This window comes from Labeo rohita, chromosome 1 (assembly GCF_022985175.1).
Source record: "Labeo rohita strain BAU-BD-2019 chromosome 1, IGBB_LRoh.1.0, whole genome shotgun sequence".
NCBI lineage: Eukaryota > Metazoa > Chordata > Actinopteri > Cypriniformes > Cyprinidae > Labeo > Labeo rohita.
In genome coordinates, this window is record NC_066869.1 from 28253865 (window position 1) to 28281059 (window position 27195).

At 37.5% G+C, this 27195-nt stretch overlaps 1 protein-coding gene across 1 annotated transcript in view; it reads right to left on the bottom strand.

The window, feature by feature from the left end:
- The window catches only part of nlgn4xa (neuroligin 4 X-linked a), a 112219-nt gene that overhangs the window by 54442 nt on the left and 30582 nt on the right, over positions 1-27195 (bottom strand). The window contains 1 exon segment of the mRNA XM_051114261.1: positions 19771-19923. Within this exon segment, the coding sequence (XP_050970218.1) occupies positions 19771-19923 (153 nt within the window).

The following is a 27195-nucleotide window of genomic DNA, read 5'->3' on the forward strand; positions in this document are numbered from 1 at the left end:
GCACTGCTCATGTTGACATTCTGAATATCGACTTATAGTGAAGGCCTTAATCGGATCCAAGCTCATGTAATTAAAATCATTCTCAGCAGGGATCATCCAGTAATTAGTGTCAAGCCATTAACGTTCCTTTATATGTCTGTTAACAGCATATTTAAAACATTTCTCATGAATTCTAATCAGACCACCACATCAAAACAGTATGCATAATTTAAAATTAGCCGAAAGTGTAAGACAGGAAATGAATAGGGAAAAAAAGGAGGTCTGAATGATTATGTTGATAAGGCAAGTGATGTCAAAGAGGACAGTCATGACAATCATTCTAATTAGAGAAAAAACAGCAGCAACTGTGGGACCTTTAACCTGAAGAACTAAATTAAAACATGAAAGAGCACACTTCCTTCAGCAGCTTTGCGATGTTTGCTACATTATAGTTTCTATTTGTTTTGTTTCACGTGCAGCATTTTTACACATTAACAATCTTCTATACATCTAATAGTATAATCCATGTTAATCTGCTTTACATATATCAGGCCAATAAGCTAATGGAGAATTTAAATGAAAACAAAACGGAAATCTGCCGCTGTAATTTCCCAATTCTTAAAGGGATAGTTCACCCAAAAATGAAAATTGAAAATGAAAATTACTCACCCTCACCCATAAGACCTTTGTTCATCTTCGAAACATAAATTAAGATATTTTTAATGAAATCCGAGAGCTTTCTGACAGCAACGGATCTACCAAAGTAGTGTGGTACTCTTGTGAACACGTGCTGAATACTGACACGGAAGATAAGAAATTGTTGAATAAAGAAAAAAAGTATTCTCATAGCTTCAAATAATTACAGTTGAACCACTTATATCACATGGACTATTTTAACAATGTCCTTACTGCCTTTCTGGGCCTTGAATGGGGTAGTTGCATTGCTGTCTATGCAGGGTCAGAAAGCTCTTGGATTTCATCAAAAATATCTTACTTTGTGTTCTGAATATGAACAAAGGTCTTACAAGTTTGGACATGAGGGCGAGAAATTAATGACAGAATTTTCATTTTTGGGTTAACTAAGCCTTTAAAGAAACAGTTTACTCAGCAAGATTTGGAGAAATGTAGTTTCACATCACTTGCTCAACAGTGAATCCACTGCAGTGGATGGGTGCCATCAGAATGAGACTCCATCAGCTGAAGCCGAAACCAAAAAGCTTCAAGTTTAAAACAAATCAGTCATCAAAACTGTTCATTAAGAACGATTTTTACTTCATAAGACTTAAACTGATGGATTGGAGTCATGTGGATTACTTGTGGATTATTGTGATGTTTTCACCAGCTCATTCTGATGGCACCCATTCGCTGCAGAGGATCCACTGATGAGCAAGTGATGTAATGCTAAATTGAATAAACAAACTCATCCCCATCTTAGATAACCTGAGAATTATTTTCAACCAACTGTCATTTCTGCATGAACTATTTGTTTAACTATGTTTAAATATCTGCTTAAAATTCCATTCATAATTCTCTAATGCAATACATTAATAGGTGTCTCCTTGGAGTGTTACACTTCAAATGTGTTTATTGGTACAGCTCGAACAGTCCATATTGTAATATCACCAAATTCAAAGTGAAAACTCATATTTCATCAAGCTGCATTGTGCCAGTGCATTCGTATTTCCCATCGCTCACGACATTGCATGTTTTCACTTCATGGTGAGATCACATGACCACACAACAGCCAAGTCCAGCTGAGCCCATCACATTTTCCTCTCTACCTTAATTTTCATAACACCTATATGATAGGAGCATTGCAATGTAAGTAATGTCCTCTGACAGAGGCTTAAGTGTCTGTACTGGATAAAGAGAATAACCATGGATGTAAAAGTGGTAGCCATCTGAAGCTACACCATCTGAAGATATCCTGTGGCGAGATAAGGCTCTTAACACAGCCTGGTCCTCATTCAAAGTTAAATGAAGCGAGAAGTTTGCGGGGTTGGAGAGAAGGAGACAAAAAAGTGTTGTGTTTTGAACATCATGGCTATCAAACTAAGTATTTTGCTTTCATGGGAACGTAAAATGTGCAACACTTGGCAACACATCACTGTGTTGCTATTGTCCCTCCTTCTCTGGGAAAACAAAGAGGATCTTTTTTCAAATAACTAGCCAAATGCAGTTTATTTAACACTTGGCACCAATTTAACACTTGGCACACTTTAGCAGCTATTAGAACTGCTTGTTTGGCAAGCTGTGTGCGTGCAAAATTACATTATTTTACTTGTATATTTACAAGAAAGAGAGATTTACCAATTCTGACAATGAGAATTGACCAATGTCTAATGTTGTAACCATCACTGTCTTTGCACATTCAATACCTGTGACTGTATCTTAATTATTATTTCCAAAAATGTTTTTTTTTTTACATCCTGAACTAACCTTGCCTTGTCATAAAAATGTCATATACTGTATCAGTACCATTTTTTTATTTTTTTTTATTTTTATTTTTTTTTACAAAATGAGTCTGATACAGATACACTGTAAAAAATGACAGTGACTTTAACGGTGTAAAAATGACATAGTAAAAAACTGTTAAATGGTTAATAGTAAGTTGCTGTACTATATACGGTGAAAACTTATAATTTACAATGAAAAACGTGACATTCCCATGGGAGATGGGAGTTTTTCAACATACCCTATCTGTATTGACCCAGAATGCACAGAGTTCATGTAGAGCTAGACAAGATCAGCATCTGTGGTTAAAAAAGTATATAAATTGTACATTTTTTTTTAGAACTGATCGTTTTGCTATAAGACCCTCTTTTAACCATTAAATGCATACCTCAGGTCTTTAGTTTTTTTTTTTTTTTTTTTTTGTAAAATGTGTATAGGGTCACTAGAGACCTGAGGTGTGTAATAGTGTAAGTATATTTCTTGTGCGCAAAAATATGTAAATATCTGATAACTGAATACATGCAATTCACCTTTAGTGCTTGAGGTGGCACTGTTTGATAGACAATAATGACATGATGTTTCACTCCTAATTATCGCAGGCATAAAACAAAAGAATATCATCAGCAAAACTTGAATTGGTTTGAATGGCTTTACTGCAGAGCAATTACTGTATGCAATAAAATATAAATGTCACTGTTATTTGATCCCAGCAGGCACACAATGTCATAAGACGCTGATATTTGGTTAAATTTCGGTTGCGACATCGGCTGACCAAAATTCAATGTAAATTCAACGTTTAGTGTCAACGTTAAATTGATGTCCAATACCAATGTCAGCTGACGTTGATATGTTGTTGTTTTTAGGTTGTGTAACCAAAATCCAACATCAAGTCAGCGTCAAATTGACGTCAAATACTGACGTCAACACGATTTTTATTCTCAACCAAAATGCAATGTCTGTCCAACATCATGTCCAACGTCAACCTGACGTTATATAGACGTCCAGTGCCTGCTGGGATGGTGGATGTAGTAAATAAGCTGCCAGCGATCAAACTATTGTTTTTGAAGTCAGTGAAAACAATATTTTGCGAATATAGTTGAGATTGCAAATATGAGCCAGATGCTGAATGTACTGTGGGAGTGCGCTCTGATGATGACGCCGATGGTACAATCATCTGCTCAAACTGAACCCTTCTAAGTTTCAAAAGGTAACGAAATATGCTTTATTTTATTCTTCTGTAACTGTTCTTAAAATATCAAGAACGTTTTTTGCTATTGCAGAAGTTAGAGATCCATCCGTGCTGGATATATGTGACCCTGGACCACAAAACCAGTCATATGTTGCACAGATATATTTGTAGCAATAGCCAAAAATACATTGGATGGGTCAAATTTATTGATTTTTCTTTTATGCCAAATTAGGATGCATTAGGATATTAAGTAAAGACCATGTTCCATGAAGATATTTTGTAAATTTTCTACCGTAAATATATCAAAACTTAATTTTTGATTAGTAATATGAATTGCTATGAACTTCATTTGAACAAATTTAAGGCGATTTTCTCAATATTTATATTACTTGGCACCATCAGATTCCAGATTTTCAAATAAGTGTATCTCAGCCAAATATTGTCTTTACCTAACAAACCATACATCAATGGAAAGCTTATTTATTCAGCTTTCAGATGATGTTTAAATCTCAATTTCGAGAGATTTACAATTATGACTGGTTCCGTGGTCCATGGTCACATATAGATCCGGATTGCTAAAGTCCTGAATGTGTAATCGTGATTGGCAAAACAGTCATGCAAAGGTTAACATTTAAAAGCTGCTTGTGATTGGGCTGATTCATCATGTGACTTTCTTATGTCACCTGCTTTTGGTGGTTATCCGTGTATTACAAAGGTACAAAAACAGATTTCAGTACTTAGGTTGGTATATTAATGTTATATCAGGTAATGAAATTACGTTATTTAAATGTAAGTATCTTAAAACTCTAAAACCTAAAATGTTGCTATCTTATTTTTTACTGTAAAATTCTGGCAACCACAGCGACCAGGGTCTTGTACGGTACATTTTACAGAATTTTTGGTTTTGTTTTATTTTGTTTGTTTGTTTGTTTGTTTTTACAGTGTATATATTGATTGATTGATTGATTGATTGATTGATTGGACAAAAATGAGTGGCATGCATGTAACTGACCCTAACATCTACAAAAACCCTTGAAAATGAAGATCAGGTCTTCTCTTGGCTTGAGCAAGGCTAGAAAAGTTTAAGTATTTTGCACTGCAGCCCTGCAGAGCAAAGCAACAACATTGCCAAGGTAGTTAAAATTTCATCATTTCTATGCCAAAGTCTCAAATGAAACCCTTTCCTTTCGTCAAATTGTCACCAGTGTGTTCTTTTGCTGTTTATGCACTACATTTTCTGCATACTGATGCAGATTCTTGGATGTTTTCCATGTTAAAGCCATCAAACCCTAGCATGATATTAGGGTTGTGGGTAATGACAGTATTATGTATCATACAAACATGACAAGAAACACGATGATGATCTGATACATTTAAACGGATGCTGCATTTTGATTCCAGTTGCTGCTCCTTTGGCAGTAAGCTGACATCTTGTCACCTTGTTTCCGGAGTTTCTTTCATGTTCTCTTTATCTGTCAGTTTTATAAAAACTAAATCAATGCTATATAGTAAGATGCTTCCAATAGTGTTCATGCAGTATGCAGAGCATATATATAAATTGTTTGCTTCCACTGAATCTGCTAGAGCTAGAGGTTAGTGCAGTCATGATGAGTATCTTTAAGTGCACTGCCGAGAGGACACCCAGCAACCCTCCACGGAAAACTGGGATGGCATCTATGTATCATATGATAGCAGCTGACATAGCATACTCTGTGAATCATTAAAAGCAAGTATTTTATTTTGGAAGAATCTTTCATTATTTTAGTTATGATGTTCATATGTAAAAGGATAGCTAAAATTCTGTCATTAATTACTCACTCTCATGGCATTCCAAACCTGTAAGACCTTCATTCATCTTTAGAACACAAATTACATATTTTTGATGAAATCTGAGTGTTTTCTGACCCTGCATAGCATAGAAAGTTAGTAAGGACATTGTTAAAATAGTTCATGTGACATCAGTGGTTCAACCGTAATATTATGACACTACAAAAATACTTATTGTGTGCAAAGAAAACAAAAATAACAACTTTATTCAACAATTTCTTCTCTTCCGTGTCAGTCTTTGGTGTGCGTTCATGAGAGTACACCAAACTTTTGAACATTAATGTAAGCAATGCTTTTTAAACCACATTCAAACATCCAGAACTGTCCAAAGAATATCATTTTTTGTAACTGTCTGCATGTAGATTGCAGTTGAGAGCCCTCTTTAACCCCACTTACTGGTAGAACACTACATAAACTGACACAAATAAAACAATTTAGTGTCCCTAAATGAGTCTTGTCAAGTCAAGGTCATGTCATTGATGTTTACATGGCTTTTCCCGTTACGCCTCATTATGTTTCTCCGTACTTTTGTCAGTGCTCTCCATGTGATTGTAATTTCAGAATGTAATGCCCTACACAATTACATCCTCCTTCCTGTGGCATTGCTATGCCGCAGCTCAAAACAAAAACAAGCAAACAGCACATTAGCATCCGAACGTGCGCAGGGCAAAGAGTTCCACATCTCCCCCGGCAGAGCAACCCAAAACAGGGAAAGCGTGACTGAACACGAGGCTTGAACCAGCCAGATTCATATTAACCCTTTGCCCTCTTGTGCCCCAGCACACTGCGTCCCTGAGCAACAAGCTGCCATCCACAGATCTTCAGACAGTTTTTATAGGATTAACCAATCAACACAGTGAGGTCTCCTCCTCTCAAAGGGCCTGGCCATCTGGAGTTATGGTGAAAATAAGGCCAGATCTCTCCAGTACATCTGGTTCATGTAGAAGGTCCACTTTGAGGGCAAATTGAGCTCCCTGTTTCAACATGGAGGTATGCTGATTCCAGACTGTGCATGTCTGAGATGAAGGAAATTAAAAATGTTGACTGATGTCTGCAGGTCTGTAAACAACCCTGCACATTTGTTTGATCTAGTTTCTGATCTATTTATTGCAGGGATGGGCAAAATTCAAAATGTAAGAACAGGCTGAATCCTGGAATTGAAATTTAAATTGAATTAGCTGTGAGCTACAGAAAGTTTCCACAGGAACTGCAGTTTCATTTGTTATTTACTTAATTGCAATTTAAAGAAATGCGGGAAACGGCATTCTATGTATGTATGTATGTATGCATGCATTTATTTATTTACAGTGCACAGCATAAATGAGTACACCCCCTCTGACTAAATATAAAATATGTATTTTCTTTATGATCACTAATATAATTCATGGAAAAATGGCAACACTGAAATGTATTAAATATATACTTAATAAAAACAAAATATATACATATATATATATATATATATATATATATATATATATATATATATATATATATATATATATATAGCACTCGCTATTGTCAGACTCCTTGTGCAAACAAAAATCTCACTGGATTATTACGATTAATGGCAAAATGAATGTTTGGAAATGTAATCTGATATTTCCTACTGACACACTACAGCAAAAGACCGACTTTAACTGACTTTAAACCATTTTTTAGCTGATGAAAATGCTAGTGGCCTAAGACTCTTGCACAGTACTGTATGTATATATATATATATATATATATATATATATATATATATATATATATATATATATATATATATATATATATATATATATATATATATATATATATATATATATATATATATATATATATATATATATATATATATATATTTACAGACATTGTAAAATATTATATATATATATATATATATATATATATAATATTTTACAATGTCTGTAAAATAAGTAAATTAGCCAATTTTGTTTAAATGAAGGATTGCAGAAATGAGTAGATTTAATTCAGTAAATGTATAATATTCTAGTACTTAGTATGTCCTCCAGAACTTAAAGTATACTGCTCTGACCCTTCTTGGCACTGAGTGTATAAGTTCATGACAAATCTTCCACATCTGTCCTATTTAACCCATTAAATGCCCTTGTCTTTATTGGGGAGTGTTGATCAGCTCGTCTCTACAGAGTCCCCCACAGTTGCTCAAGAGAGTGAGAATATTTTTTTGTCATGTTGAAAAAAAAAAAGCCCAACAATGCAGGGGATTAGGGGAGGGTAGCATCTTCTGTCTTTGTGTTCCATCACACAGTGGTGTGTGAATTCATGACAGCACTGCTAAAGCATAACTCCCTCACACCTTAAGCACTCATACGTCCCTATATAAGAGCTTTACTATCACTGAATGTCACTGTGGGAAGCAGGTACTTCTCAGTGTACTCCTCCTCTAGCAACACCATAACATTTTGGATGCTTTTGGATCTGAAATGATTGACTTGGTCTCGAGACCACAGTATGGATTCCCTATAGTCTAAATGTTGTAAATATGGGCCTTGGAGGAGGTTAAATGAGATTATTGTGCTTTGGCTACAGTAAGCAATTCTAGTGGTGACAACAACCATGCATGTCACTTCTGCAGGCTCTGAGACACTAGCATGGTATTTCCCCTGCTCTTTTTCTAGCAAAAATTCACTCATCACTATGAAAACTTTTGTAGACCTGATTATTTCAGCAGTCTTGTCACAAGTCCATTGTTTTTGAATACTGGTGTTACTTCTGCTATATTTTCACACTTAAAACAATAATTTGGTATTCCTCTTGTACCATTGTCTTCTTTTATGCTAAGAAATAAGTCAGATGGCAGTTCTCTCCCAAGTGGTTCCATTGTTGCCAGTATTAAGTCTGAGAATGATTCAGTAGGCTATATAACACTTTTAATTGTCAGGAAATTACTTGTCTTTAAAAGTTTTGATTCAATATACTTACCCATTGATCAAAAATTGCCTTAAACCTAAACTAGGTTAGTGTGAACTAAAAGAAAATCTTATTTTACTAAATAATTTTGACATTTTTCTTTGGTAATTGATCAAGCAGGCTTGTTGGAATATTATATCTCCAAAGATCCCTAACTTGTCTTCTAAGTGAAGAGTAATTGCCGAATTTGTTAAGTTTTAGAGGGGGTGTACTCATTTATGCTGTGCACCATATCCATCTGCAAAACCCACATGAAACATTTTTAGTTAAAATGACACACTGTAGTTATATGAATTCAAATTTATTCTACATTTTTAATGAATTAATCATTTTATTCAGCATAGACAGTACAGATTTTAATATTATATTATATTTGAACTTTCTATTTCTCCTATCATACAACTAAATAAATACATAAATCAGTTTCTACAAAATATTAAACAGCATATTAGAATGATTTCTAAAGGTTCACGTGACACTGACTGCTGAAAAATTCTGTTTGCATCCCAGGAATAAATTGGATTTTTAAAATATATAATTGGAAAATGTTATTTCAAAAAAAGATTAATTATGCAGTAAATAAAGGCAACCTTGGTTAGCATAATATACTTCTTTCAAGGAAAAAAAGTGTACACTTACAAAAACACCCTAACTGGAGCTCAAGACAGTAGAGCTGAGTTCACAATAACGTGCTTTCCTTTCCACAAATAGATCAAATATACAATTAAAAAAAAAAAAACAAAAAAAAGAAGACTTCAGAGCCCATTATAACACTGAGCTTACAAAGAAGTATGACAACAATGACCTTTACAATGGAAGCCAAGCATAGGCATTCAAACTTTATAAGGCAAGAACTGGGGCTGATAATTTTAGTCTGTATTCTTTAAAGGTTCTTAAGACAAAAGCTACTGTAAAAACTAAATATTTATCAATAATGGCAAGGCTTTTTTTAAAAATTTATTTCCATACCAATTTTTTTCAGCAATCATTAAAAAAAAAATAAATAAATACATCAAGCATATTTAATGTTTGAAAGATTAATGTGCTACAAGGTAAAATGCAAAATGGAGGAATTTCAACAAGTGGCTCTCAAGGTAGCCTTCCTTATCAGAGCTGCCAGACCCTCTCACAGGGGCACGATGATTCAAAATGTCTGAATAATCACTACAAGAGGGCTTGCATCATCCGCAGAGGATTCTGCTCATTTATATAAATCCTAGAGGTTTACGTTTCTAAAAGCCATTAGAGGTGTGTGTTTATGTGTCAAAAGGGAAACGTCAGTTGGGGCTTGATCTGTCTTTAATTAGGTTTTGTTTTTATTCTTTTGGTACAGGCAAATCAGCTTTCTCACCCGCCTTGGGCATCAGTGCCATTCGAAAGAAGCTTGTTTGCTTATTGTTTGTGTTCTGAGCTGATTGTAATGGGAAGACGTTAACCAGCGCTGTATGCGCCGCTTGTGTCACGCTTTGAAGACTCCCCTCAGGCAGTCACCTCAATTTCTCAACCTAAACCTCCTTCCTCATCCATCCTATCCTTCGCATTTTTAAAAACATTGTGTTCGTTTTTTTTCAATAAAGCACAGAAATTGCAGGGAATTATGAGGGGAAAAAGCAACAAGAAAATCAATTCTTATAAAATATTTACACCGTAAATGTGATCACCTGTTATTTTTCAGAGCTATTTCTACCTGATTTAATAGCAAATATAGTTTGTTGGCATAAACTGATGTATTATTACTATTTTTTAAATCTAAAATATAAGAACAGTTGTTAAACATATATATTTTTCAAGGTAATGTTTTACATAAATATTGTGAGGTAATAATTCATAAATATCGTTACAACTTTACAACCTTTGCATTTTACAACCTGAACTAACGTGGCCACGTCATGAAATGGTAAAAATATCTGACATTTTAAAAGATTTTAAATTGTTCATTTAGTTTATAGGTTCATATACAGTAAGTAGTTTCATATTAGGAATAAATAAGAACTATAAGACCGATCACCCTCATGTCGTTCCGTTTTTGCCCAGCCTTACTTATTTTAACCAGAATACACAGACAATGACTTTAGAGAGATGCACGTCATGTCAGAATGCCGGCTCCTGCGTCAGCAGCACCACATGCATGTGCCATGGTACTCTTGTGAACGTGCATTGAAGACTGACATGGAAGAGAAGGAATTGTTAAATAAAGTCATTATTTTGTTTTCTCTGCACACAAAACACATTCTTGTAAATTCATAACATTACGGTTGAACCACTGATGTCACATGGACTATTTTAATGATGTCCTTACTACCTTTCTGGGCCTTGAACGTGGCAGTTGCATTGCTGTCTATGCAGGGTCAGAAAGCTCTCAGATTTTAATTCTTAATGCACAATTGTTTTATTATTAATTTGTGGTTATTTTGAAAAACAGTATATTTATATAAGTAATTTAATAAAAATGCACAAATAAATTTGATATTCAAAGTCTGTAAATTATTAATAAGGAAGAATGTAGATAAATTGTTTTAGAATCAAATCTGTTTAAATGTTTACTAACAGATATTGGAAGTAAATTCATTGTAGATCATTACAAAAACATTTCCTTTGAAATGACCAAGTACTCACAAAGTAAGAAATATTTTATAGAAATAAAAAAAAAGAAAAAAGAAACATCAAGATGCATCAATAACCGTTTTATGATCACATTGCAGTCCTCTGAATCATAACTGAATTGAATTGTGAGGCGTCTAGAGATTCCCACCCCTACTAAATAAATAGTGAAATCGGGAGTTTAAAAACAGTATTTATATGGGAGAATCAATCATCTCAATATAAGAGCAGTAACAAAAGTATGAATATTTTAAGAATATGAATATTTCTGCCCATCTTCACAGAAATCAACTCAGGCTCGAACCTCTTCTCAAACAAAACAGTGCCATGCGAAAGTTTGGGAACCCCTTGCAGAATCTGTGAATAATTTTAACAAAATAAGAGAAATCATACAAAATGCATGTTATCTCTTATTTAGTACTGTCCTGAGTAAGATATTTAGCATAAAAGATGTTTGCATATAGTCCACAAGACAAAACAATAAAAAAGAAAAAAAAAAGAAAATCGCTGAAATTATTAAAATAACCCCCTGCAAAAGTTTGGGAACCCTTGGTTTTTAATTCTGTGTGTGGTTACCTGGATGATCTATGACAGGTTTTTTTGTTGTTGTTTGTTTGTTTGTTTTGTGATGGTTGTTAATGAGTCCTTTGTTTGTTCTGAACAGTTAAACTAAGCACTGTTCTTCAGAAAAATCCTCCAGGTCCTGCAGATTCTTCAGTTTTCCAGCATCTTTTGCATATTTGAACCCTTTTAAGCAGTGACTGTATGATTTGGAGATCCATCTTTTCACACTGAAGACAGTCGAGAGACTCAAACTGTTAAAAATCTTTTGCATATTTGAACCCTTTTAAGCAGTGACTGTATGATTCTGAGATCCATCTTTTCACACTGAGGACAGTCGAGAGACTCAAACTGTTAAAAAAGGTTCTAACATGCTCCAGAAGGAAATACGATGCATTAAGAGCCGGGGGTTTTTACTACTTCGTTGATTTTTTTTTTTTTTTAGTACTGACCTTTCGGAAGCAACATAATATTTCCCGAAAGACGAATCAAGTACAATTTACCTTCATCTTCAAATTCTAAAAGTTTTCACCCCCTAGCTCTTAATGCATCACATTTCCTTCTGGAGCATCAGTGAATGTTAGAACCTTTTTTAACAGTTTGAGTCTCTCGACTGTCCTCAGTGTGAAAAGATGGATCTCAGAATCATACAGTCACTGCTTAAAAGGGTTCAAATATGCAAAAGATTTTTAACAGTTTGAGTCTCTCGACTGTCCTCAGTGTGAAAAGATGGATCTCAGAATCATACAGTCACTGCTTAAAAGGGTTCTAATATGCAAAAGATGCTGGAAAACTGAAGAATTTCCAGGACCTGGAGGATTTTTCTGAAGATCAGTGTTCAGTTTAATTGTTCAGAACCAACAAGGGACTCATTAACAACCATCACAACACAAAACAAAACAAAAAAAAAGAACAGTTGTAGATCGCAACAATTGTAGGTAATCACACACTATTAAGAACCAAGGGTGTCCTGCGTAAGATATTTTACATAAAAGATATGTACATATAGTCCACAAGACAAAAATAAATACACATTTTCACAGATTCTGCAAGGGGTTCCCAAACTTTCGCATGGCACTGTATATCTGAAACATGTACTAACCACTAGGCCGTGGCAGTATTGTCCATAACAATTTATGTTCTTTCTTCTAATCCTTGTTTCCCATGTCGTCTCTCCCGTTAAATTCTCTGGCAGCCCCTTCTGCCTGCGGATTCAAGTCTTCCTCTCCTAGTGTTGACATGCTATCTTTAATCTACTCAATAGTCTGTGATACCTCACTCCTGTCCACTCTAACTCTCAACACATTTACCTGCAACAGTCCTCCTCTGACCTCTCCTGCTGTTACCTTACATCACCTCTCCTCTCTGTGTTTTTGTGTAAAAGAAAGCAAAGTCATTAGAACCACCACGAGACCACAACAAACAACTCTGCCTTTCGGCAGTTGAGGACAGCATGACATGCCCACAGACACCCAAGCACATTCTCACTGTTATTACTGCACCATTATATTGCTATTGCTTAAAATGCAACCCAAAAAGCCCTCTGTTTCTCATTCTCTGTCGCTCCTAATCTCTCTGTTTCTCTTCCTCCCACATGCAAGCATTTCAGAGGACTGAAGCCCATTTGGCCTTCCTCCCCTGGGCTGTGCCTGTCCTTGCCCTGCTGTAGAGACTCTACTCACAGGCCTCAGGGAAACTGTAGGAGGCTTCCAGGCCAGACAGACTGACAGAGACAGAAGTGAATAGGATAAAGGCTCCGCAGAGATTGACCCACTGCAGAGGGGTCTATTAGCGTAAGCTACTGTCTGTTAAACGACTCAGAGGGTGATTTGGGAAGGTTTTTTAGTGTCTCGCTTGATAAAAGCCAGAGAGAGATTCTGCAGGACTCTCTGCAGTTCAGTTTTACGGTTATAGACTGTAAAATCTCAAGAAGCAGATTTTCGATGTGCATGTCTACTATAGAGGTTCAGCAAGAAATCAGTTATACAGTGCGCTTTAATCTGATTGGCTACATTCACAGTGTCACTGTTTAGGAATGACACACACACACACACACACAAATGAAAAAGTATAATTTATGAAGCAGCACAGCTGTTTTCAACATTGACAATGATAAAGCAAGTTGAACAGCAAATCGGCATATTAGAATGATTTCTGAAGGACTAGAGTAATGGCTGCTGAAAATTCATCTTTGCATCACAGGAATACATTACATTTTAAAATGTATTCAAATAGAGAACAGTTCTTTTAAATTGTAATAATATGTCACAATATTACTCTTTGTCTTTTTGATTTAAAGGAGAAGTTTACTTCCAGAACAAAAATTTACACATCATTTACTCCCTCCATTGTCACCCAAGATATTCATGTCTTTCATTCTTTACTCAATAAGAAATTACGTTTCTTGAGGAAAATATTTAAGGAATGTTCTCCATATAATGGACATCAATGGTGCCCGCAAGTTTGAACTTCCGAAATGCAGTTTAAATGCAGCTTCAAATGGCTCTAAACAATCCCAGCTGAGGAAGAAAGGTTTTATCTAGCAAAACGATCGTTCATTTTCAAAACAAATTGACAATGTATATACTTCTTAACCTTGTCTCGTCTCTGCGATGCACATGCATAGTCTGTGTAATCCGGGTCAATACAGTTAGGGTACGTCGAAAAACTCGTCTCGTTTTCTCGTTTTCTTTTTCAGTGTCAAAATCGCCCTTTGCGTTTGTTCTTCTTTGCATGTTCACTTTGTAAACACTGGGTTGGTACTTCTGCAGCGATGTAAGATGATTTTGAAGAAGTTTTTCAACATACCCTAACTGTATTGACTGTATTGAGTTCACGCAGACTTAGACAAGACCAGCATTTGAGTTCGAAAAGTATATAAATTGTCAATTTGTTTTGAAAATGACCAACCGTTTTGGGCTGTCACACCCCTATTTGCATTGGTTTTTCCCTCATGTGCCCATATATGGTTGCTCCTGTCCTCGAGTCATTTTTAGTTTTTCACCATCACCTGTTTGTGTATCATTAGCCACCCTTTAATAGTTGTTTGAGTTCAATGCTTTGTGTCCAGTCTCGTCAATGAGTATGTGTGTTCCTGTCTTCCTGGATTTTCCTGTGTGGATTATATTAAAGACTTTTCATTGCATTTCATCGTCATGTTGCACCTTCCTCCTCATGTTTTTTGTCATGGATGACCCGGCCGTCCTCGTTCTCCTGCTGGAGCAGGGGGACCACTCTCTCGAGGACCACACCATGGACTTTGTGTTTCTAGCCAACCTTACACACTACCCGGAAGGTCCTCGAGAGAGCCTCGCCTCCTTTGTGGAATGGGCACTGGTGTCCTGCCAGTCTTCACTGACCATGGACTTTGCGGACGACGACACCAGCAGCACTCCTGACCCAGAGCCCAGCCAACCATTACCCCGATTCGTGGAGCATGAGCCCGAGCCCACCGCAGACGGAGAGCCAGAGCCCAGCGTGACCGATGAGCCATCGCCAAATGGAACGACAGTACTGAGGTTCGCCCCGGAGCCAGAGCCCATCACGTCCAACCAGGTGCGAGAGTTGGTAACATTACACGCAAAAGTGGAAGTTACAGTGGAGCGTGAGGGTGCTGAGGAAAGCCCCGCCCACTGCATCATCACTGAGGGTGAGCGGAAACTGTATCTGGGACTGTGGTATTTTGAACAGGATTTGATCGATTTCAATGAGGACATATATGCAGACATGCCCTCTTTAATCCCACCTTCGCCCAAACTATCAGTTTACCCTAAACCCTCTCTCTGCCCTGACCTGTCTGCCTGCCTGGATTTCCCACCCTCCCTCTCTTGCCTCTTCCACTCATCCCTGCCTCAGCCACGCCACCTCTGTCTCCTGACAGCCCCACTGCCCACCCTCAGCCCACAATCTGTGCGGTGGGCTCGCCGCGGGTTTTCCAGTTTCCATCGGTTTCGTGACTGGAGGATCCCTCATCTCCGCCTCCAGCCTCCGAGTCCTGGACTCCACCTCTGCCCTCCAATCCAGCGGCTCCACCCTGGCTCCTGTCTCCCTCGTCTCCACCGTCGCCTGTTGGTCCACCAGCTCCACTGGGCTCCGTCGTTCCTCCGGCTCTGCCTTGGTCGGTCATCGTCCCGCCATTGCCTCAGGACTCCACTCCTCCGGCTACGCCTCGTCGCTCCCTCCAGCTCTGCCTCAGTCATCTGTCACTCCGGGTCCGCCACGGACTCTGTCTTGGCCCTCCAGATCCTCTGTGTTGCCTGGACTCATTGGCTCTCTGTCTCCGCCTCAGGCTCTACCTCCACTCGCTCCTCGACCATGGCTCCTCCCTCCGTCGGCTCCGCCGTGTGCCGCCATCATAGCTCATGGCTGAGTTCTATGCTTTGTGTCCGGTCTCATCAATGAGTATGTGTGTTCCTGTCTTCCTATGGTGAATTTACCTGTGTGGATTATATTAAAGACTATTCATTGCATTTCATTGTTGTGTTCTGCCTTCCTCCTCACGTGTTGTGAAGTCTAATTCATCATTGAAGTCCAATATATGGAGATAATTTCTGAAATGTTTTCCTCAATAAACATAATTTCTTATCGACTGAAAAAACAAAGACACAAACATCTTGGATGACAAGGAGGTGAGTAAATTATCTGTAATTTTGTTTTTTTTTTAATAAATGCAGCCTTTGAAGAAACTTCTTCAAAAATAATTGTGCACACAATTTACTAATTCATTCCCTCTTTATAAGTAAACTTTGTACACAAATAATATGTGTCCTTGTTTAAAGTAAATTGTGTGCTTGATATAATAATTCTTTCCTTGGTTTTAAGTTAATTGTGCACACAAAATAATAATTCATACTACTTCCTGTCCACATTCTCATAAACCGATTTAAATGCCTTTCACTTAAAATGATTCCATGCATTGCTGCAAGGCTTTTGAGAATGTCTCTATATTCCTAACTCAAAACCAAATTAAAGTGTCTCTGTCCATAACGTAACATAACATAATGCAACGTAACGCAACGAAACATAACACAACATAATGCAGTGCAACGTAATAGGTTTATGAGAATGCAGACAGGAAGTAGAACAAATTATTATTTTGTGTCCATAACCTAACATAACGTAATGCAATGCAGCACAGCGTAAAGTAACGTAACGTAACGCAACACAACGTAACGCAACACAATGTAACGCAACACAATGTAACGTAACGTAACATAACATAGCTGCAACAGGTTTATGAGAATGCGGACAGGAAGTAGAACAAATTATTATTTTTGTCCATAACCTAACATAACGTAATGCAATGCAGCACAGCGTAAAGTAACGTAACGTAACGCAACACAACGTAACGCAACACAATGTAATGCAACACAATGTAACGTAACGTAACATAACATAGCTGCAACAGGTTTATGAGAATGCGGACAGGAAGTAGAGCTAATTATTATTTTTTGTGCACAAAAACTGTTGAACTGACAACTGTTCAATGCTGCTGCTGCTGCTGTGTAACGAGCCATTGTGATTCTTCATTTAGTGTCGCATACATAAATACCTCATTATGACAAATCAGAACTAAGTTTCCCATAATGCACCATGACGAAGAGTTAAGTGCAGAAACAGACTCATTCTGCTGTATTATAAAGCAAATCAGCAGTCAGCTCACGTTGCTATGTGAAAGAGAGAGAGAGAGCCATGTGCCAGTGACACATCTCAGTTCATCCTAACAGCCTCCACTGGATCATCGTCAGGCCACATGTGCCCCACTGCAGATGAAGCAATTACTATGAAAGCACACACACAGAGTTATATTGGACTGAAAATGCACAGCCACACACATGCATGCCCATGTAGCCTATACAAAATGATTATAAATAAACACCCCTGCAGTCCTATTACTTCCCACATGATTATGACACTAACAACCCTGTTGTGCCTACTACATTGTCGTTTATATGTCTACATATGTTCAGCCACATTTTTTTTTTTTGTTCCCTAACAAGCTAATATTCAAGAGAGGAGTGCATGACTTTCTGCAAACAGTATTTTCACACCGGAATGCTCCTCTCACCCTTGGCTAATCAGTGAGCATGTGTCTGAAAGCTGGATAAAGCCATTACAACACTAGGTCTAAAAACAGCTGAGAAGAAAATCTGTCTCGCTGGTGGCGGACTGGGCATGGGCCAACTAGACAGCAGTCTGTGCAGTGCACACATACACACACACACACACACGCTGCCACCAAGATACCTCAGAGGTGTTAAAATATGACTTTTGTCATGGAGAAAGAGCTCTCGCTCTCTGAAGAGGGGGTACAAAAGGGAAACGATCCTGCAATTTTATATGCTTGGGAACATGTTCCAATCTCACTTTACCCTCCATCTAGGACTCGGCTTTTCACTGCCACAGCACTTCAAACTGCTCTCCATAAAGACGGAGACAGCCAGACACTTTAGACTATCTCCATCACCTTCATGCTGAGCACTGTCAGGCAGAGAAGCAGAAACACGTTTAACAAAGGCCTCGCTCGTGCTCTCTCACTCCTGTCTTCGGTCTTGCTGCCACTTTCCTCCCTTTCCCCCACCTACTGTCTTTTTCCTGCAGTGCACACTTTTGCAGTAGGCCTATACCCTTTCCTTTAACACATCTAAATATAGCCAGCCTCACAGAGAGCTGTGGCTGATAATGAGTTGTAAGAACAGCTGAAGTGGAGGATTATGAATAAATCTATGATCCTTTTTTTGAATATTTACCTGCCACATCCAGTAAGAAAAGCAACAGTCTAAAAGACTGAGATTCTTAAACGTAAATTATTAATCATATTACGTCCTACTTATGTATAACCGTACTGAAAAGAAAGGTGAAAGAGAGTTTATGAAATCTAAAATGGACTTTAAAAGTTATTACACAGCACAAATTCTGAATTTAATGACCAAACAACATTTCTCTTTCACTTTTAGAACCAAATTTGTCCTTCTATAGTTTATGTAAGATAATCATTATGTTTTATGAGGACAATTTTGCCTGGCCATGATGCAAAGACAAATAAACTATAGCTGGCAGTGTAAAACAAAAGATGAACAACTTTTTGCCCTACCAACTACCTGAAATAAACTAAATTTACTAAATCTAACTAAAATAAAATAAAGTTAAATAGCATTAATAATAAATAAATAAATAAATACATACATAAAAATGACTAAAGGTACATAGAGTTATATAATGTAAATTACTTAAAAAGAAAACTGAAAATATTAAAAATGGCTTATTTAAAATATTAATAAATGTTATAATAGTATAATACAGTTGAGGTCAAAACTTTACACACACCTTGCAGAATCTGCAAAATGTTAATTATTTTACCAAATTAAGAGAGACCATACAAAATACTTCACATAAAAGATAAAATAAGAGAAAATAATAGTTTCATTTATAAAAATGACCCTGTTCAAAAATTTACATACATCTGATTCTTAATTAGGGGGTGAAAACTTTTTGAATTTGAAGATCAGGGTAAATTTAACTTATTTTGTCTTTTGGGGAAACATGCAAGTATCTCCTGTAGCTTCTGAAGGGCAGTACTAAATGGGGAAAAAAAAAAAAAAAAGATATTCAGGCAAAATAAGAAAAATGTACACATTATCCTGTTCAAAAGTTTACACCCCTGGCTCTCTTGTTTTTCCTGGAGCATCAGTGAGCGTTTGAACCAATAACATGCACTGTGTATGATCCCTCTTATTTTGGTAAAATAATTAACATTTTGCAGATTCTGTAGGGTGCATGTAAACTTTTGACCTCAACTGTATATAATGAAATTGAAGCAACTGGTCAAGAAACTCAAACTCAATTGGGACTTCTTCCAACTGGAGAAAGATTCACAGGTAAATCATAAATATTGTATTTGCATGTCATGACCATAACTGCAGGGAATTAAATTACAGTAGCTCTTATAAAATGCTTACATAACATTCAATCTCTTCTTCTTTTGTGTTCAACAAATAAACAAAATGAAATCTTAATTTCATATTCTGTGACTTTTAAGCCTATAACCCTTTTTATTAGCTATTCCAAGATCATGAGCCACTTTAACACATGTGAATATCTTTATTACGTGTGTGGGAGGGTGAATATAAAACAGGTCGGCAAGATATCTCATAATCAAAACCATCCACCATTTAATAAAAAAAAAAAAAAAAAAAAAAAAAAAAAAAAAAACAGTGACTTACCCAGCACTCCCAGCCTATAGTTCAGGGTCACCACAATGACATTTCCGTAGCTGGCCAGAATGCTTCCGTCAATCATATTGCCTGTACCTTCCATGTAGGACCCACCATGGATGTACACCATAACAGGTCTCAGCCCATTCTCATCATGGATGTCTGCAGGTAGAAAACAAACAAACAAAAAATCATCTGAACATACTGTAAACCTATTTACCTTTTGTAGGATGAATAAACAACCTTTTTTTCTCCAACTATTAGTGGCCTGACAAAAACACTGGCAGTTTTTCTCAGTAAATGAACATAAGTAGAACACATTAGGCTTTACACTTTGACAAGCAAATCCAATAGTAAAATCCCAAATGAGAAGATCAGACAAATATCCTAAATTAAACAGCTTTTTTATACCATTATCAAGCCGCGTTTTCATTGAAACTAATCCCACCTCTGCGAGATTCACCTCAAGATGTGGCTCATGCACAGGGAAGTCCGTAATTGCTGCAGATGAGTTGGTTATTTGTGGGTCTCTCTTGTTCTGATTAAAGCCCCTGATTAGTACATGTGTAGGAGGCTGATTATAAAACAGGAGACATGCAGCCCTAGGATGAGGAAGTCTTTGATAGCATTTCACAAATTGCAGGCAGGCTTACCAGGCTATAGATTTTTCACATCGGATATCTAACAGTCTTCAACAGAACTAACATAGATACAAATGTGTCCCTTTGTTTAGTCACAATGAAAACACACTGAGAGTTTCTAGATAAGTGCTGTTACTGCAGAAGCTGAACATCAATATCAATAAATGCATCTTAAGGGAAGCTGTAAACAACTAGCCTATATTTGCACTCAACCGCCACTTTATTAGGTATACCTGTTCAACTGCTAACAAGCTTGCTAATGCAAATATCAAATCAGCCAATCACATGGCAGCAATTCAATCCATTTAGATGCAGATTTAAATGAATTTAAGCATAGTTTAGTTATCAGTAGCAGATGAGCTAGTCTGAGTATTTCACAAACTGCTGATCTGCTGGGATTTTCAAGCACCATCATCTCTAGGGTTTTCAGAGAATGGTCAGAAAAAGAGAAAATTTCCAGTGAGCGGCAGGTCTGTGGGCGAAAATGCCTTGTTGATACCAGAGGTCAGAAGAAAATAGCCAGACAGCTTCAAGCTGATAGAAAAGCAACAGTAACTCAAATAACCACTCGTTGCAACTGAGATATGCACAAGAAGATTTCTGAAAGCACACACTGAATCTTGAAACTGATGGGCTACAGTAGCAAAAGACCAAAGCGGATGCCAATCCTGTCAGCTAGCTTAGAAAACCGAGGCTACAATTTTTGCAGGATCACCAAAACTGACAATACAAGATGGGAAAAAGGTTGCCTCGTCTGATGAGACCAGATTTGTTCTGTTATTTTCAGATGGCAGGGTCAGAATTTGGTGTAAATAACATGAAAGCATGGATCCATCCTGCCATATCAACAGTTCAGGCTGGTGGTGGTAGTTCAGTGGCGCAGGGGACATTTTCTTGGCACACTTTGGGCCGCTTAGTACCTGTTGATCATTGTTTAAATGCCACAGCCTACCTGAGTATGTTCATTCCTTTCTGACCACTTCCAGCAGGTTAATGCACCATTTCATAAAGCTCAGATCATCTCAGACTGTGTTTTTTTTTTTTTTTTTTTTTTTTTTTAAACATGACAATGAGTTCACTATATTCAAATGGCCTCCACAGTCACCAGATCTCAGTCCAATTGAGCACCTTTGAGATGTTGCAAATTTGCAACACAACTACCACGTTCAATCCCTAGAAAGGTAGTAAGGACATTGTTAAAATAGCCCATGTGACATCAGTGTTTCAACCATAATTTTATGAAGCTAGGAGAATACTTTTGTGTGCAAAGAAAACAAAAATAACAACTTTATGTTTTATTTAATCTTTTTTTTTTTTTTTTTTTTTTTTTTTTATTGTAATTTTCCCAGAATATACATTTATACATAGAGTCATTTGCCAATGATTTCGAAACAGTTGTTTAAAGCAGATTTGAGCATAATGTCTGTAAACCCCTCCCTTCCATAGCCCTACTCTGCTCTGATTGGTCAGCTAGCCAAGCCTATTGTGATTGGTACAGAGATGAGTACTTCATCAAGTGCTACCATCTGTGTTGCCAAGTCTGCGGTTGTTTTTGATGTCCACGCATTGAAGCAACCCCAGTAAAGTCATATTTAGCCCCAGGAATGTGAATTTACCAGGGCAGCCCCAACAAAGCGTGTATTTTACACCCCAGAATGCGATTTTTAATGGGGGACCCCCTCGAAATGCAATTGGCTGGGTTGTGAAAACCAGGCAACCCTGAGCATGCAACAATATAGCGCTCTATAACATTAGAGAAGCAGTCCTTGGTAAACTGATGAATACACAGCAAAACGTTTGAATTGTATTGCTGTGGTATCGTGGAAAAAATGAATTTTAACCACTGATTCGTCACATCATCATCTTTCGGCAATGAAAACAAAACAAACTTGCTATCACAGCGCAGAACACAGCATCTCCTCGACATGATGTAAACACACTAACTAGCGGAAGCGTTTGTGGGCAGGTCTGACTATTCATATTTTGCAGGAAGGCGGGGATTATGCAAATATGTTACCTAGTGACGTAGATCGGTAACAGGCAGAAGATTAAAAAATATGATGACTTCTTAAGGCGATTCTGAGTCGATTTATTCTATTGAGAGACAATATCTTTGTGTAATGCACTTTTTTGATTAACAACTTTGCAGACTGTTTACACTGAAGGATAGCTACGTTACAAACTGCAAAAATTGTTTTACAAAAACTCATATGACCTGCTCTTTAATGTCCTTACTATCTTTCTGGGCCTTGAGCATGTCTATTGCTTTGCTGTCTAGGGTCAGAGGTTCTTGGGTTTCATCATATATATCTTAATTTGTGTTCCAAAGATGATTGACGGTTTTACGGGTTTGAAACAGCATGAGGGTGAGTAATTAATGACTGAATTTTCATTTTTGGGTGAACTATCCTTTAAGGCAGTTCTGTAGGTGAAAGGGGGCACAACCGGGTACCAGTAAGGTGTACTGAATAAAGTGCTTTCTTCCACAGAAGAAAAAAAGTCAAACAGATTGGGAATGACATGAGGCTGAGTAAATGAAATCACAATTTTCATTTGTGGGTGAACTATGTCTTTAAGGCATTTTACTTTTCTAAAAGTTCACAGAAGCACATAACAAAGACTTAAAATTGATTCAAAGATTCCTCATCGAATAAAAAAATAGTGGTTACAAACAAGTCAGAGTGAATAATCAGTGTGCATCTTTAATTAAGTGTGTTTTAATGCTCTGTGGTTTGCACTGTTACTCTTATTAGGCTAATGTGTATACTAATATTTCATCAAACAGCTTCCAAAGCCTGCTCAAAACAGCTGATGGAATGAGAGCTAATGGCTTCAAAAAGGGGTTGTGACATTCGGTGTGTGTGTATCTCCATAAACACACTCACTGCAAACAGCCTCCTCTCAGTGGGAGTGGTATAGCTGCATTAGAAACGCCCTTGTTGGCTTCTCAGGCTAGAGTGGAGTCCAACAGGGGGACGGCGTAAGACCCAGAGTAATTGGTATTCAGCCAAAGCCACCTCACTGTACTTTGATTATTGGTTTCTGTTGCATATGGCTTCATTAACTGCATAGAGGTGGAGCACAAACACGCAGACACATACACACACGCGCACAGCGTGGTCTGCTGCAGAGCTGGCACAATCCTACAGCGCCTGTGGGCAGGCGAGCAGAATTAAAGGCAAGTCTGTGTATCGTTCTCCCCCGCAAAGGAAAACAGAGAGAAGGAGAGAGAGGGAAACAAGGGTGAGAGAGAAAGAGAAAGAGAGGGAGAGCTGGAAAACAACCCGTCGTGACAGGTGATTAATCTCGGTCGGGTTCTGAGTGGGCGCCAGGCAGCGCACTAATGCGAGTGCATCTATTTTGCAGCTCTTTGCTGGTGTACAACTTTCAGCGTCGCAGCGCCTTTATTGCACTGGACCATCAGCAAGGCCAGAACCTCCTGTCTAATACTCTGCCTCTCAACCAGGGAGACTAATAGCTGCGCAAGGGCTTCTCGTTTAGTGGAGATGTTACACAAGCATAGTGTTGATGTTTTACCCCTTTACATCGTCTAGGATTACCTATCCTGACCCATTACTACCAACGCTGGCAAAACTTTCCACCCACGTAATTGGAAAGCTCTATTATGGAGAGTCTTAACTGACAATCTTGACCTAGAAGAAGCAGTTAAGGTACTAATTTCATGGGCTCTTTCCAAGAAAACAATTTAAATCGTTCATCGCCACCGCTATTGGAACGAGAACTATCCAGAAACGCATTACGGGAATGGAGTGCTGCCATGAACTTGTTTAGAGTAGATGCCGATACACATCTTAAGGCTCTTCACGGCACAACTCATAGATCAAGGTGACATATTGGAGGGGCTGTTAGCAGAGAAGGCAGCACATCTATGCACATTTCGCATCCCAGGTGTGTTGAAACGCAACTGGCATTGGAAACCTGCGAAGTTGGCAAACATGTTGGCCCTTGTGAATGATGAGTTAGGGGCCGTTCATCCCGAAATGAGTTCTTGCATGCAAAAACAGCAACTGCAGTCGCAGTGGAATGGAACCAAACATCTTGTTTTTAAAAGTTGAACTTTGTTTCATTTATTAATGCATTTGACAGAAGCTTTTATAAAAAGATCATTCACAGTATTTCATCAGTTCATACGCTCCCTAGGAATTGAACTACTTTGAGTTACTAGTGCAGTACAGTTTAACTAAATGTAACTGAATTTAATTTCAATTTACTTTAACACATTCTCATGACAGTTTGCACAAGATGTCTAATGACAATTCATACAATCTGAACTATAGTAGTCAACATTTGAAGTGGTTTAAAAGCTTTCATCAAAGTTGTCCTAAAACCAAAAACAATACCCGTTCTTATAAGACAACTCTGATGAACTGATTTGATCCATTCAAATGTTACTGTATATGAAAATGTGCAGTATTTATAAAGCTGTTCTTCCCTATTACAAACAAACTTGGTTAAAGGGAAAGGTCACCCTAAAATGAAAATTCTGTCATTGTTTATTCACCCTCATGTCGATCTAAACCAAGAGTTTTGTTCATCTTCAAAACACATATGAAGATATTTGTATTTGTATTTTCAAGCTTCAAAAAGTTCATAAACATCATCCAAGTAGGACTGGGTGAAACGATAACAATAATTATTGTGATATATTTGTCCTTGATAAAATGTTAAAACAATTTCAATAAATGCTTGACATAATGTTTATGTGCCAAAAGCGTAGTGAAATAGTGCTAATTACTTGAACCACACCACATGCTGATAAGTCTCGGTCATGCAAGCACAAAACAGCGTTGGGAGATCCAGCGTGAAACGCTTGAATTCAGCAAAGAGTACAAATGATTTAGTGATTTAAACTAGTTTAAACAGGGCTCTACAGTGTGACCATGTCACATTTGCGACTGAAAACTATTGCGTGCGACTGTGAAAAAATATTTAGGAGCACCAGTGTGACTGACCCAATCAGCATATTGTGTTTGCGCTGAGGGGAGCTTCAAAGGTTTCTACCTGTTTTTGCAACATTGAGTGTTGTATCACAAACATATCTCACACTAGGGCTGCAACGATTCGTCGACGTTGTCGACAAAAATCGATAATAGAAATAGTCGACAATGAATTTCATTATCGAAGTTGTCGCCAGACATGTTTTTTTCCGACCGAGTGAGGCATCTCTCTTCATTACAATCTCTGCCGAGAGTCGCACATATGCGCATTAGCTTCTCTGCTGAGCGATAACATACAGAAATGGCGGCGTCCAACGCAGCAGCTACGCGTACCAAAACATCTAAAGTTTGGGAGCATTTTAGCCTGGATACGGCGAATAAAAAGATTACCTGCATGGTTTGCAAAGCAGTCCTTGCCTATCACGGCAGCACCTCGGTGATGCACGAACATTTAAAGAGAAAGCACGTCGGAGAGTTGAATGAAACAGAGTTTGACTCGCCTCGCTAAGATTTAAATAACATGGAAGCCAATACGTTTTGTTTTGGATGTACATTGTACATTTTATAAGCGTATTTTCGCTTTAAAAGAAAAAAAAAGGATTTAACGTTATGCCCTACTGTGCCATGTTTACAACTTAAATTCAGAGGACTCTGAAAGCTTATTTTAAAACCGTTAGATTTCATAATGCTGAGACGAGTTGTAAAGTTCTTTTGCAACAGATTGACCACTGAATGTATCTCACAAAATGCACTTAATATTTTTGTTTACTGTTTTATTGCTGCTAATGTGCCTGCCCCTGGTTTACAGGAAGAAAATGTTTACTTGATTTTAATTTATTTTTTTCTTATAAAACAAATGTGCCTGTCCTTTATAAAAATGATAGAGTTTCTTTATTTATGCATTTATGTCTATACTGACCGAGCACTGTGCCTAATTGGTTTTAGACAGGGCATTTTTATTTACTTTTAGTATGAATCGGCCTATCAGCAGCAAAGTTCAATAAACTATGCATTTTTCATTGAAGTACCCCCTTCTTTCTTGTGTTTACTATCATTTTCCACAGAATTAAAGCAATCTCATGCTAAATTTTAGAAAAATGTAATAATTATTTGATTAGTCGACTAATCGTTTTAATAGTCGGTGACTAGTCGACTATTAAAATAGTCGTTAGTTGCAGCCCTATCTCACACATCTATTTACAAACAAAGTGTAGAAAGAGTGTAAATAAGAAATTCATTGTACAGTGTAGAGAGCTTCACTGATTATAATGGAACTTTGTGAGATCGTGTAATGCCAAGCCAGCAGAGGGAGCCATCACCCGAATACTGACTGCGCGCTCCCTCTGCTGCTTCTACTGCTACTTCCTGTTTGGCAGTATTTAAGGACTCACCATGTGCTCACACATTGCGAAGTATTGCCAGTTTACCTGCCTTACCAAGCGGTTTCTGATTACTCTGATTTGTTTGCACGTGTATGATTCTGCCTCGTTTTCTAACTACCGATTTCTTGGATTACCCTTTCTGGATTGTTGAACTGTGTGGACTGATATCAAGGTTTGACCTTATTGCCTGGCTTTCTCACTACGATTTACGGATTACCCTTGGACTGTCGAAAGAGTGGACTGCTTTCTGGTTAACGACCCATTGCCTGGTTTTACGTGTATGTTTGCTGCTTTGTACAATAAACCTCTGCATATGGATTCTAACGCCGCCTCAGCGCCTTCGTTACAGATCGCAATGAACTGATGAGTGACAGAAGTTTTGGGGGAGGGGTGAAAATGAGATACAGAGTTAATACAACAGTTAAATAAACAAGAAGTTAATATTAAGTGACT